A 13,672-nucleotide genomic window follows, 5' to 3' on the forward strand; every position below is an offset into this window, starting at 1 on the left:
TCTGTTTTTAGATGCATACACTTCAGAGTTGATAGCTTTTCTTGGTGAATTGACCTCTTTATTATGTGATGTCTCTCTTTATCCCTGGAAATGTCCCTTTTTTGGAAGCTTACTTTGCTCTTCGTATAGCCACTCCAGCTTTCTTTTAATTAGTGTTTGGATATTATATCTTTTTCTATCCTATTACTTTTAACCCATCTATGCCTTCATTATTTAAATTGAGTTTCTTATATATTGCAAATAGCCTGGAGTTGTTCTTGAGTTACTGGATCTTTGGGAAATGTGGATGTGACTAGTTCATTTAAAGGGGCTGAAAAGCAGTAACCCTGGGAACATGGTTAACAGATTCTGAAGTGATGAAGGACACAGAAACTGGCCCATGCAAAGAAGCAGGGCAATAGCATTGAGTCGGTAATCTGAGATAGGCATTGAGTGGAGTTCCAAGTAGAAATCCACTGCTGCCTGGAAAATCCAGAGATCACCCTGGAAATCAAGTCAGAAGGAGTTCAAGGCCAGAGAACCAAGCTACTGAGGGGAATTAAGGAGGTTGAGATTGTGATACTGCAATGCAGAATAGGGAGTTTGTTTTCTGGAAAACTGGGTGGAGCTACCAATGAGGTAGGGCACTTCTCCAAGACAAAAGCAGATAGTGATACCTTAGAGCCCACCTTATTTGCATGTGAATTATCTTAAAGTGTAGGGTGAGCTGAGCCAGCAAGTAGGAATTTTGTAAGTGCAATTTCCAACTTAGAATTTAGTGACAGAAGCCAGGCAGGAGATGATAAAATACACTAATGGGCAGGTTTACTTGCCCAAATTCAAGGATTTATCTTTATCAGATGACCTGCAGCCACTATAAAGAGAGGACAGAATTTGCTGGAAGGTAGATGTTCTAGCTTTTATTTTAATATTATTTTTTATTTTGTAAAATATAGGATTGCTGCAAACACGGAGCACTTTTTATAAACACAAGTCTTTTAAAAAGAGAATGGTGGATGCTGTGGGCTTAAGAGAAGGTCACACATAAAACTCATTCATGAGAAATTAGAATTTCACTCTAAATTTTTATAGACCATCTACTATATGGCAAATATTGGGCTATGCCAGTCCTGGTCTAAAATTTCAGGGATATTACAGTCTAATGGGGGGAAATAAACAGAAACGGTAAACAAAATATATACAAATGCTAGGTTGCAACAGTGACAACACTATGAAGGGAGGCATAGTTTGCTTTTTAGATCGATATTAGGGGAATTTGGCTTAGGCAGAGAGATCAGGAAATGGTGGTTGAGAGGCCATCTGAAATATTGGCCTTAGTTAGGAAGGTGAGGGAAGAGTGGTCCAAGTGGAGGTTTGTGGCTGACCAGAACATGGCTACAACAGCCAGTGTGGCCAGAGTGCAGGGGAAAAGAGGAGAATGGTCCAAGATGATGCTGAGGAGATATGCAAGCACAAGACCATGGAGGGGCTTATCAGCACCATGGAAGAGTTTCATGGAAGGTAGGTCAGAAACTTGGAAGGACTTTTAGTCAGTGTATGGGGGTTGGGAGTGGGATGAAAATGATGGAACGAGTGTTCCGAAGTGTGCATGATGTGATATAATTCAGAGATTACCTTGGCTGCTCTGGGAGAGGAATTAAAGGAGAAGATGTAGTGTAGATTACAGGTAGACCAGTTAACAGGTTGTTTCATCTATTTAATCTGTAGATGTGTGACATGTGAAAGCTCATACTTGGAGGTTGAGTGCAGAAGTAGAGAGAACTCGGCCAGTTAAAGAGATATTTAAGAAATAAAATCAACAGGACTTGGTGATGGACTGGACATGGAGGGTGAGGGAGACATCAGACCTGAACCTTTGGTTTTTGGTTCATGAACATGATTGGCCAGGACGAGGTTTTAAGAAGAGATCATGAATGCAGTTTGGATATGTTGAACTTGAGACGGACTTTAGGCACCCAAAACTGATTACTGCAAAAAATAGGTCAATGTGTAGGGCTGAGCTTAGTGGAGAAACCAGACCTAGAGATTTGAATTTGGGAGGCTTCTGCACAAAATGGTGATTGAGTGATGGCGTGAATGGCATTGCCTAAGGAAAGATTTAAAAAGCACGAAATGGTCAACACCTCAAAAGCTGCTGTATGTCAAGATGAGGCCAACAAAACATCTATTAGAATACATATTGATGTAGATGCCATTTTTATTTCAGTGAGCACTATTTTGGTTGAGTGAAGACACTGAACTCCCAGTAGAGTGTGGGGGAGTCGATTCTTCACAACGACGGGTGAGAATCAGAAGCAGCGGGTCTGAACAGCCCTTTGAGAAGCTTGACAGAGAAGAGAAGGTAAGGGAGGGCAGTAGTTGGAGGGAAAATAAGATTGGTGAAGAGGTAAGATAAGCATTATTATTTGAAATGCTTTAGTGAAAATGAACAGCTTTTAATGAACATAATAAAAATTGAGCTTCAAGAATAAATAGACTGTGCAAAAGAACCAGTGTTCATTAAATCATTTTTCTTTGCTACTCCTTAATTGGTAATTGGTTTTCGGCCATGACATATTTGTTCATTAATTGCTCTGCTTCCTATTTAATCATGCTTTAATGATTCTCTTAGGAGAACATGGCTGAAAAAGGCCCAAAGAGAGACCCTAATTCCTTTCCATAAATTGCCCATTACTAAGATAGAACAATTACAAGAAAGGTTGTTCTATAAGTCCTTAACTCCATTTTTATTTTACATTTTTGAATGTGCATTCCATAGTGAGCATGGTACTCAGGAAAAGGGATTTTTTTAGTCCCACCTCTCCCTTTTTGTCCTCCTATTATAATTGTGAGCAATTGCCTTCTTCAACATATTTCACTTGTGTATTTTTTTTTTAAAGGCAAGATGTGGGCTACCCTGTGGAGTGTATGACATGCCCTTCAAGTTGACTTTGAAAGGTAATTAATTATGGTAGTGTCTGTTCTGTTTCAAAAGTTCAAATTAAATATCCTTCAAAACTCTTATCGAAGGGAATATATTTTACACACCTGTCACTTGTGAGAAATGCTGATTTGAGTCAAAATTAGGAAGGAGGTAAAGCTAACCATTAGAATGCTGGCACACCCACCCCGGTCTGTTGAACGAACCCATCTTCTAATACCCATTGAGTGGCCCTGTCTTAAGCACTCCATTACTACTTTTCCAGGAGTTCTGTGATTTCACAGAATTTATGGTAAGTCATTGTTGAAAGGACCTTTAAGAGCTTACAGAGGCCCAGACAAGAAGGGACACGGCTGGGCCCTCAGTGTGTAAGGGGATAGTTAGAGAATGCCCTGAGGGCTTTGAGCTGCCAGTCCAGTACTCTGTCCACTACAGTAGGGGTCGGCAAACTACAGTCCACAGGCCAAATCCAGCTCAATGCCTGTTTTTGTAAATAAAGCTTTATTGGAACACAACCACACCCCTTCATTGACATATCCTTTATGGCTGCCTTTTGTCTATAGCCACAGAATTGAGTAGTAAGTAGTTCAGTATTTGCCATAGAGATAGTATGGGCTGCAAACTTGAAGTATTCACTATTTGACCCTTTATAGAAAAAAATGCTGAGCCCTGTGACTTGCATTGGCTGCCAATCCTGGTTGCACTTCAGAATTGCTAAAAGAAAAAAAAAAAAAAGGAAAGAAAAGTACAGGCTGCTGAGCCATGCTCTTGACCTTCTCATCCCTAATCTTTCAGGATGGGATCCAGGAATCCTCATTTGCAGAAAACACGGTTTAAATGCTCAGTCACGTTAAGAATCACTGCATTACATCCTGCTCTCTCTAAAGCACATTGCCTTGAAAACACATCTCAGGTGGTAAGTGCCTTTCTATATGGGCTATGAGACTGGAAGCAGCTCCCCAGGGCAGTGCTTCACACACTTTCACTAGTATCAAAATCCCCTGGGGTGACTCCACCCCAAAGATTCTGATCAGCAGGTCTCGGGGGAGGCAGGAGAACTGGCATTTCTAACAAGCTCGCAGGTGATGCAGACGCTGCAGATTCCTGGACCACACTTTGCATAGCGCTGACGAAGACCAAAGGCTTGCATATCTAGTGAGAGAAAGTCAGGTCCATGGGATGGGGTTGGGGATATATGTATGGACCAATTGCTAGGATTGTCCTAGATCACACTGTAAAGACTCCCAGTGCTCTGTTCAAATAATCATTGCTCTTCTCTTCCTCACCCCATCTATAAGACTTGAAATCAAGCAAACCTTGTTCTGGGTTTCCACTTCTATACAGGCTTTCTTTTATTGTGTTTTAAAAATTCCCTGGAGAATATTTTGAGTGTTGTAAAAGAATTGTATTTTGAATAGGGAAAGGCAAATGGTGGATGAGAGACAGTAAAAGAAAGTGAATTATATGTCATGAAGTAGTATGAATAAACGGTAGATGTTGAATAAATATTTGTCAACATCATAACTGCAAAAACACAAAATGATGAAAAGGCAACAGAGACAGGCAGAGACAGAGGGTCTTGGTGCCACAAAAATGATTTTATTTTGAACCAGAAAGCAACAGCAATCAAGACAATAGTCAGGGCCAAGGGCTTGGCAGTGTGACTTAAGTACCGGGCATTGAATTTGTCTAGGGGCAAGGAGTGACATAAAGAGAATCAACTTTTCATGTCCAAGCCAAGCTCATACAGATGATGATATTTATCAGTGATTCCCATTTACACAGGCTTGGATTGCTTTTCAGATATCAGATTTTTGTAACTATTTTATAAATATTTTTAAAGGTGAAGGAGCCACCGGAGTGTAGGTGAATTGGTGCCCCTCCCCTTTTCTTTTTGGGTGTATCAAGCATATAATCAATCAATGACAGAAAAGTGAAAGGTTTTTATGAGAGTTTTGCATTAAAAGAAAACCAGCGATCAAGTTTCTACACTGCAGCACTGTTGATATTTGAGCAAGACAACTCTTTGTGGTCGGGGGCTGCGCTTGCACTGTAGGATGTTTAACGGCGTCCATGACCTCTATGCACTAGATGCTGGTAGCTTCCCTTCCCCGGCTGCGACAACCAAAAGTTGCCATTGCATTGCCAAATGTCTCCTGGGGGGCAAAATCGAGCCCTGGTTGAGAAGCGCTGTTTTCAAAAACATCCTCCTGCCCCCATCAGTCTTGGTGTGCTTTTTACCATTCTATTAAGGTAGACCAGATCGTCAACTTCCCAACACCAAATGCACATGTATGCCAGCATATATGCGTGTCTCTTTGCAGGTATCATCTGCATGTTACTGGAGCTGAGATGGAATTCCACGGTCACTGGAGGACGTTAGTTCAGTTCCTCAGCAAGTTTAAGGTCAGTATATCAGTACCGTAATAAAAAAGCCTGTCTGTATTCAAGCTGTTTCTTTTCCTCCAGCAGAAACCATCGTCAATGCAGTCAGTTTTTGAAGTCACTTTCTTTTAAAGCTGGAAAGAATCTTCACCCAGGCCCGCCCTCATCTTAATCCACCATTTAGAGTCCTACTTGAATGACACCGCCAGCAACTTTCAACTTTGGATCCAGATTTCTTTATTCGTATCCACCAGGAAGAGAGGTACCATGTTTCTGAGTTCTTTTATGAGCACTCGCTACGTAATTTGCCAGGCCCAGTGCAAAGTGGAAATGCAGGCCCCTTGTTCAAAAATTATTAAGAATTTCAAGACAGCAACAGCAGAGCTTAGGGCCCTTCTGAACTCCTGGGCTCTGGGCATACCCATGACACCAGACCTGGCAGTCTTGGTTGGTGCTGCATTGATTTTGTTGTATTAATTTAATTGGCACTGCCATCTCTTTTGCCCCTGTATTGCAGTGTTTCCTGTGGTGAGGACCTCAAATAATAAAATACTGTGACCTCAATCAGTTTAAAGAGAATGCAAAATTACACTGCAGCAAATTTTTACAGCATACATTTTTTAGACTTTCAAAAAAAATTCACACGGGAATCTTTTCTACATCATTATAGTAATTAAACACGGTGGCCTTTCACCATATACATATTTTCCTGTAAATATGACAACCTGGAACTAGTAACTGCTACTATCCACAATGCTTTTAAGTTAGCCAAGAGTGAGACTTCCACAACAAAATTATGACATAATCTCTCATGTCCTTATAAAAATAGCCAAAACATACCCTAAATGGCTTACTGTGAAAATTTGAGTAGTAACTTCTTAATATTGAAAAACATTATTTTCATGGAAATATTGTCCTTCTACTAAGTGTTTTATGTTAACATCATAAGGCAAACTGTAGCATTTATTGGTACCTGGAGACCATGATTTTAAAAACTCAGAAGCTGAGTTTTAGACCCTTTTATTTAGAACCTGTTAGTGTACAAAGTGCATTAAAATATCCATTATCCAGTTACCCAAAATGTGTGTAAAAATTACTGAGACAACCCTTTCAGTTTATTCAGAGAAGGCAAACACACATTGCTTTTATATTGTAATAAAAAGAAAAACCTATAAGGTTTCCAGAGAAAGATTAATTGTTTTTTCCATTGAGGTGTCCATCTTTTAGATGTGAAATTGTCTTAGGTATCTATCAAAATATTCATCTGGGTATAAATAATATAGTAAATATATAGAATCTATCTGTTAAGAAAAAGGAGAGTGTCTGCTAGGGAAGAGGATGGAAGGACCCAGGAAGCTGGCTTGGCCTCCCTTGAAATCCAGATTTGCAATCACATGAGCTTTGGCCACGTGATGCTGAAACAATGAGTTCATTGACTTATTTCAGGGAGGCAGTTGGTTGATTTGGTTAAAAACAAAATAACTAAAAACAATGTCTAAATCCACTAGTCTGTTCAGTCAAAATGGCTGACCCAGTATCCCAGGTAAATATTTTAGCAATTGAAACCATTTATAGCGGTCATGCCCTTCATTAAACTAGAACCAATGCCAGAGTTCTGGTCCAAGAACTGCTCAAGAAAGCCTTAATTCATGGACCATTCCAACGCATCAGATTGGCATGCAAAGAATCCCAGCTGACATTTTATAAGCAGGTTCCTGAATAACGAGTTTGAATTTTTTTTTTTTTTTTTTGGTCTTACAACTCTATTGTAAACTATACTAGACTATAGAGGGACTTCTGCATCTTTCAAGATGTGTTTAATAAAGGTCTGTTTATAATAACTTTTGAGGCATGTATCTAGTAAATAGTACTTTATACAATGTCCCTTGTCATTACCGACTCATAAATATTAAGTGTTTTTCAGTGACTTATGTTTGGATGTGGTAGTGGTGATCAGGGCCATGTGCTGATGTCCTGGAGAGCAAAATCAATCCAAAGTGGTGCTGCTATTTGTGACAGAACATGTTTATTTACTCAGCCCCAGAGACAAAAGGAAAATTGATATGGGGGAGGGGGAGATAGGAGAACTATTAAATGTGTGAAGAAATTTCACAGGTCTAAAGGAACTATTAAAAGGAAGGATAAAGTAGATTCTATACGATAAAACAGAATCCTACCTCTGATAAAAGACAAATCAGCCTGCATTTTTGAATAATCAATAGGATTCAAAATGACTATTTTCAATTGCAATCTCATTCTTAATGTTCTTCAGAACCCTTAACCCTGAGAGAAACAGGGCAAAATGTGGCCAAAAGGATTCAGAACCTTTCTTTCCAACATTATCCCATCAGCTATCAGAAGGCAAAGATTTAGCCACGGCAAGGTCCGAGGTCCAAAATCAATTCTTTTCATTCTCTGTCTTGCTCTCCATTTTAGTTGATCTGATACAACTTTTCGACATCACTATTAAAACACTTCAAATTAAACCAGAGTAAGAAAGCCTGTTTCCTCCCCTACTAGGTTCAAACACATCCTGTTATGCACCATCGAGGTGAGAAGACCTACCATGGGATCATTATGAGATATTAGGTAAGAAGGTGAATAACATACAAAACTACAAAAGTTTTTTTTGTTTGTTTTTTTTGCAAGCCCATAGATTGTGATGAAATAGTTGTAAATAGCTGATAAACTTATGGGCCTCTTAATGTGCAAAACCAAGTACTTCCTAAAAGTTGTAATCCTGATTATGTTTCTCTTATAAATAATCTATAGATTTTCCTCTAAATACAAAAAAATTAAAGAAATTATTAAAGCCCGTACTTAATACAAGACACAGTAAAAGGAGAGGAATCTCTTGTTTTGAGCCCTATCTGAGCCGATTTCTGGACACTTTTGGTGAGATTTCATTACACTCATGAAGCCTGTGCTTTCTCAGTCCCCTAAATAGTGGCCTGAACCTTATTGTTCCCCAGAAAGCAGCTCCATGTGGCCAGGTGCTCACGGCAGCTGCTCTGTGCAGTCCAAATGGTCTGGGATAGGAAGCCCAGTGATAATCGTCATACACTTGTTCCACACGGTGAAGGTGGGGCAAACAGGCTGGGCAAATGCGACGTCGAAGGTGTAGAGGTGGATGGAGTTCAAAGCATCATAAAAGGCGATAGAGCCGTTATCATAGTCCAGCAGGATCCCCACGCGCCGGAGGTGGGGGGCAGGCTCAATGGGGATTTCCTTGCTATTGTGTCTCACCACCCAGTTATTGTTGCAGCGGCAGAGCGCCCAGGAAGCAGAGTTCTTCCCAATCCATTCATGCTTCGGGGCTGATTTATAAGCAAGACCAATGGCATACCTGCAGAAACAAAACAGCAACAACAAAAACAATGAGCCATGTTGCACATGCACGTTAAATCCGTTCTGTGGTCTTTTATAACCCCTCAGGGGTTATAAAAACATGATCATTTGTTGTCCCCGTTCATTTTCTTTAAGTGAAAGCTTGGCAAGAACCCCAACATCTGTGTTCATCTCCTTCCCTCCCAAACATATAGTGGGTGGAAAGAAGCGTCGTACTTACCCACATTTCTGTTTTCAGCTCAAACACTACAGAGAATTTGAACTTTGCGTTTTGCTCTTTTTTTCACTCATAAAAATCTACACGATGAATTCGCTAGACCAGTGCTGACCAAAAGAATTTTCTTCAATGATTGAGATGTTCTCCTCTCCTCGATATGATAACCACAAGCCACATATGGCTACCGGGCACTTTAGTTGCAGCTGGTGAGACTGAGGAACTGAACTTTAAATTTATTTAATTTTCATTAAGTTAAATAATTTAAATAGCTGCATGTGGCTCATAGCTACCATACTGGACAGCACAACCCTAGACTTCTCCTTTTGACCTTCTTTTAATTTTTCACTTAACACCATGTCTGTCATTTTCTGATTCTGAATGCACTTTGCCAAGGGCAAGCACAGAAGATGATTCCCATTTGCGGGGATAAGTCCTTTGTCATTACTCAGCCCCAGTTTTCTCATGTATACCACAGGGACAATGAGAGTCTCTGTCTTGCAGTGTTATTTTAAGGAGTAAAGGAGAGAATACATGTTAAGTCCTAGGCACAGGACCTGGCATGTAATATTCAGTAACTGCTATTTTATTATTATTGCCTGATGGCACATATTAACAATAAGTACCAGAATCAGAATTTGAACTTAGGATGACTCAAAACCCACAAACATGAACTACATTCTACAATGCCATCTGTAACCAGAAATTGTGCAGTTCATCACTGCCAAGAGCCTTTCTGATTATATTTCCTACTATACTGGAAAAAAAAATTCTGAACGTGTTTGAGCAGACGGATCTTCTGGTTACTCTAAATGTTCTCTCGCTGCTCAAAAAAATCCAAAGAATGCTTTCTACAATGTTCTAAGCTTCTTAATCTCTTTTTACCCCTCTGAGGCGTGCCTCTGTAATATTCATCGTATTTCAGTTAGTTATTAAGATAAACAAAACCCATCACTCTTAATAAAGAGTAAATGACTCACAGTTGAACTTTTAATATGTTACAGCAGAAACCAGTCTAATTGGATATTAACATATGGTACCTTACCCAATGCAGAGAGAAATATTTCATGGGTCTTTAATAAAATGACATTCTTTAAAAAAATCATACTGGACTTAAAATACAATCACTTTAAGAGTGGTGTGTTTAAAAAGAAAATTAACATAACATGCCATCACTAAATCCAAAAGAAGGATGAATTGATAATCTGCCAAGCCCAGTGTGCAGGCCTGTCTGTCATCAATGTTGCATCCTCTCTTCCCTCCCGTCCATCCTCTCCTGCTTATGAGGAGAATCCAAGTTGCATTTCCCAGAATCTCCTATCCTGTAGGAGTCTGGGTCAGGCTCTGCTATTGCGATGCCTTTGCACAAGATCCAGAAGTGCTTAGAGGCGGGGAAACACTCTTTCCTGATGGCAGACAGTAGACGTGCAGTTGGTGGAAGCTTCTAGATGAGCACCTGAGTACACCTGCCTTGTGCTGTGGGCAACTTTGCAGCAGCTACAGTTCATCACGACTCCGTGAACTAGGGCAGCAGACTCCCTGACTTCATGCCCCAGCCCTTCCAGGGTCCTGTAAGCTTCTGGCTCCCTTCTTCTGTGGAGTGCATCAGGGGTCTCAAATGTCATCTGTTCATTTGATACACTGATGATATGGTTTGGCTGTGTCCCCACCAAATCTCATCTTGAATTCCCACATGTTGTGGGAGGGACCCGGTGGGAGGAAATTGAATCATGGGGGCAGGTCCTTTCAGTGTTGTTCTCGTGATAGTGAATAAGTCTCACAAGATCTGATGGTTTTAAAAAGGGGGAGTTTCCCTGCACAAGCTCTCTTTTTGCCTGCTGCCATCCATGTAAGACGTGACTTGTTCCTCCTTGCCTTCTGCCATGATTGAGGGCTTTCCCAGCCACATGGAACTGTAAGTCCATTATAAACCTCTTTTGCAAATTGCCCGGTCTTGGTTATGCCTTTATCAGCAGCATGAAAACAGACTAATACATACATTTTGGAAAGGTTTTCATTTTGCAATTGTCAGTATCTCCCACCCCCCAAAATGTTCTGTATACCCCAGTGAATAGCGTTTCCATTTTTCAGACAATTTGGAACCTGCATTTGCATCACAAAATCACCACATCTGTATTGTTTCCTTCTTGTTGTGGCACAGCATTTTTATTTTTTATTACTTTGATGTTTATTTCCCATTTGAACCTTAACTGAACCCTATGAAATAGCTGTGGCAGGTATGGCTGACTACATGTGGCAAATAGAAACAGAAGATTAAAATTGGGAGCAAAATCCAGAGTTGTATGCTGCCCCCACCCCTTCTGGTCTAATAATTTTTGCATGAACCTGTTATTACTCGTTTAGTTAACACCATTTCATAAAACACCGAGTGCACATTGGCATTAGAGAGTAAGAAAATAACTAAGTGTATAGTCCATTAAGCAAAGGAAAATACCATTATAGTATCATTAATCTGTGAAACTAGGTACATATTTCCATTGAGCTTGAAAGGTGCAGGCAGAATGTAATGTTCCATTAAGTTACGCAGTGAGACACGGAGAATTCAAAGTATAAAAATTATGTCTCTCAGAGCAATGTTAACATGCCCCATTGCACAGATCATAATGTACACATCAATTTAAAGTCCAGACTATATTTCATAAGCAAATATATGTCATTAGCTGTTGCAAATCAAGATGTCACAGGCATTTAATTGTAGGGGGTGCCCCTTCCTTGCTAATACCCCCCAGGAAATGTAAAGAGACTTTCTACATGAAGATTTTTCTGAAATTGACACGGTCAGGTTTGTAAAGATTAATTGTGTAGCAATTAATTTTAGAATTTCTTTTCCCCCTCATGAGTTAGTTTTGACATCTGGAGGGTGTTTTCAAGGTAATGCTGATCTGTGTTTATATAACTGAAGTGGTCTGATGGAATTTTGCAAATTATTCATCAATGGCAATGAGATCATAATGATCAGGTTTCATTTATCATAAATAATTATTAATAGAGTAATAATCATTTAGACCCTGGATTCTATCCCAGATTAATACAGCACATTAATTAACTAGAAACATTTGCTTTTTTGTACCTGCATCCATTGTGTTTTCCTTTGTGCTTTAATTTTGCCCCACTGCAGCTAAACATTGCAAATGCCAATCTAGCCCAGAGCCTAGTGGGGTGAAGGATTTGTTCTCCATCCTCTGGCAGGATGTTGGAACAGAAAAAGCTTCTAGGCAAAGAGAATTATGAGGATAACAACAAAGGAAAACCTACTCGCTCAACCAATATAGTATGTACCATTATTGGGAAAGACGGTAAGCTTACGATTCACTTCTTAGATTTTTGGCTAATTTCTACCTGCAATATAAGGGACTCAGACATGTCACATTATTTGCATAGGTTTGAATTGAAAGGTTTTTTTAATATATAAATAAGTGTTTTATCATGCTTATATTGAAAGAAACACTGTTATACTCACCATCTTCAGGCTATGCAATTTTGAATGTTGATTTTATTTTTTAAAGCAAGGATTCAGCTATCACTCATTAAGTACACTATCATAAACCCTAGAGAGTAATTATAGCATTTCAAAAATATACCACCCTTTTGTGAATAGCAGCATAGCATGGTGGTTAAGAGCAGGGAACAGCAAACTACTACCCAGGGGCCAACTCTGGCCCTCTGCCTGTTTTTATAAATGAAGTTTTACTGGAACGCAGCCATGTTCATTTGTGTAGGTGTTGTCTGTGGCTGCTTTCCCACTACAACAGAAGAGTCGAGTATTAGTGACAAAAATCATTTGGCGTGCAAAACCAGAAATATTGAATCTCTGGCCCTTTACAGATAATGTTTGTGGACTGCTGGTTAAGAGCCTGACCCTTGACTGCAGACTTGCTGACTCTGCCACCTGTGAGCTTTGTAACCCTGTGATCTTCAGCATATACCTCAGTCACCTCATCCGTAAAGTGGATAATATTAGCACCTACCTTTGTAGGGATGTGAGGCTGAATAAATGAGTTGACATCTGTAAAATGCTTAGACTAGTGCCTGGCACATACTTGCACCATATAAGGGCTTGTTAAATAAAAATAAAATAGCTCCCTTTTTGATCAATAGCAAGCAGGCATTTGTGAGACAGACGGTCAAAAGGGTGCAGTTTGTGGCTGTGGATTAGGCAAGGTTAACTTTGTGAGGTTAACTAATTCCAATGTAATTGTGTCCTGACCTTTGCCCTTATTCTTAGAGAACTCAGTGGGCTAAAGTCACTGGGCTGGATCTAACAGGCCTTTTGAAATTATTCCCAGCCTATGATCACTGCTTCACCCCCACCATTCAGCCCTTAGCTATTTGCACTAATTGGTCCAGTCTAGAACCATAAAACATACAAGGCAACAGAAATTAGTTTTGTATAATGATGAAGAGTGACGTTTTAAAGTAGGGAATGGCAAACTTTTTCTTGAAAGGACCAGAAAGTAAATATTTTTGGCTTCGTAGACCATATGATTCTCTATTAACTACTCGACTCTGCTGTTGTGGCTGAAAGGCAGCCATGGACTATATGTAAAAAAATGGACCTGGCTGTATTCCCATAAAACTTTATTTGCAAAACCAGGTAGCAGGCCAGGTTTGGCTCATGGGCTGTGGTTTGCTGACCCATGTTTCATGACATGAAAGAGCAGTGTTAGCATGGTATAGCTCTTCCAATGACCAGAGCTCTATAATCTTGAACAGAGAACCCACAGATGTGGTTATTAGTAATATATGGTGGTTGTTTGAATCTGCTGAGTTTGGGGGTGTTTGTT

At 39.8% G+C, this 13,672-nt stretch overlaps 1 protein-coding gene across 8 annotated transcripts in view; it reads right to left on the reverse strand.

Annotated features, from left to right (window-relative positions):
- Nucleotides 1-4,497: 4,497 nt before the first annotated feature.
- Nucleotides 4,498-13,672, reverse strand: part of MID1 (midline 1) — a 673,077-nt gene continuing 663,902 nt past the window's right edge. For all 8 annotated transcript variants that reach the window (XM_063634953.1, XM_055266923.1, XM_055266925.2 and 5 more), the window contains one exon: nt 4,498-8,651. In XM_063634953.1, coding sequence (XP_063491023.1) covers nt 8,303-8,651 — 349 coding nt within the window. In that variant the 3' untranslated portion in view covers nt 4,498-8,302. The remainder of the gene's footprint in view (nt 8,652-13,672) is intronic.

This window comes from Symphalangus syndactylus, chromosome X, assembly GCF_028878055.3.
Source record: "Symphalangus syndactylus isolate Jambi chromosome X, NHGRI_mSymSyn1-v2.1_pri, whole genome shotgun sequence".
NCBI lineage: Eukaryota > Metazoa > Chordata > Mammalia > Primates > Hylobatidae > Symphalangus > Symphalangus syndactylus.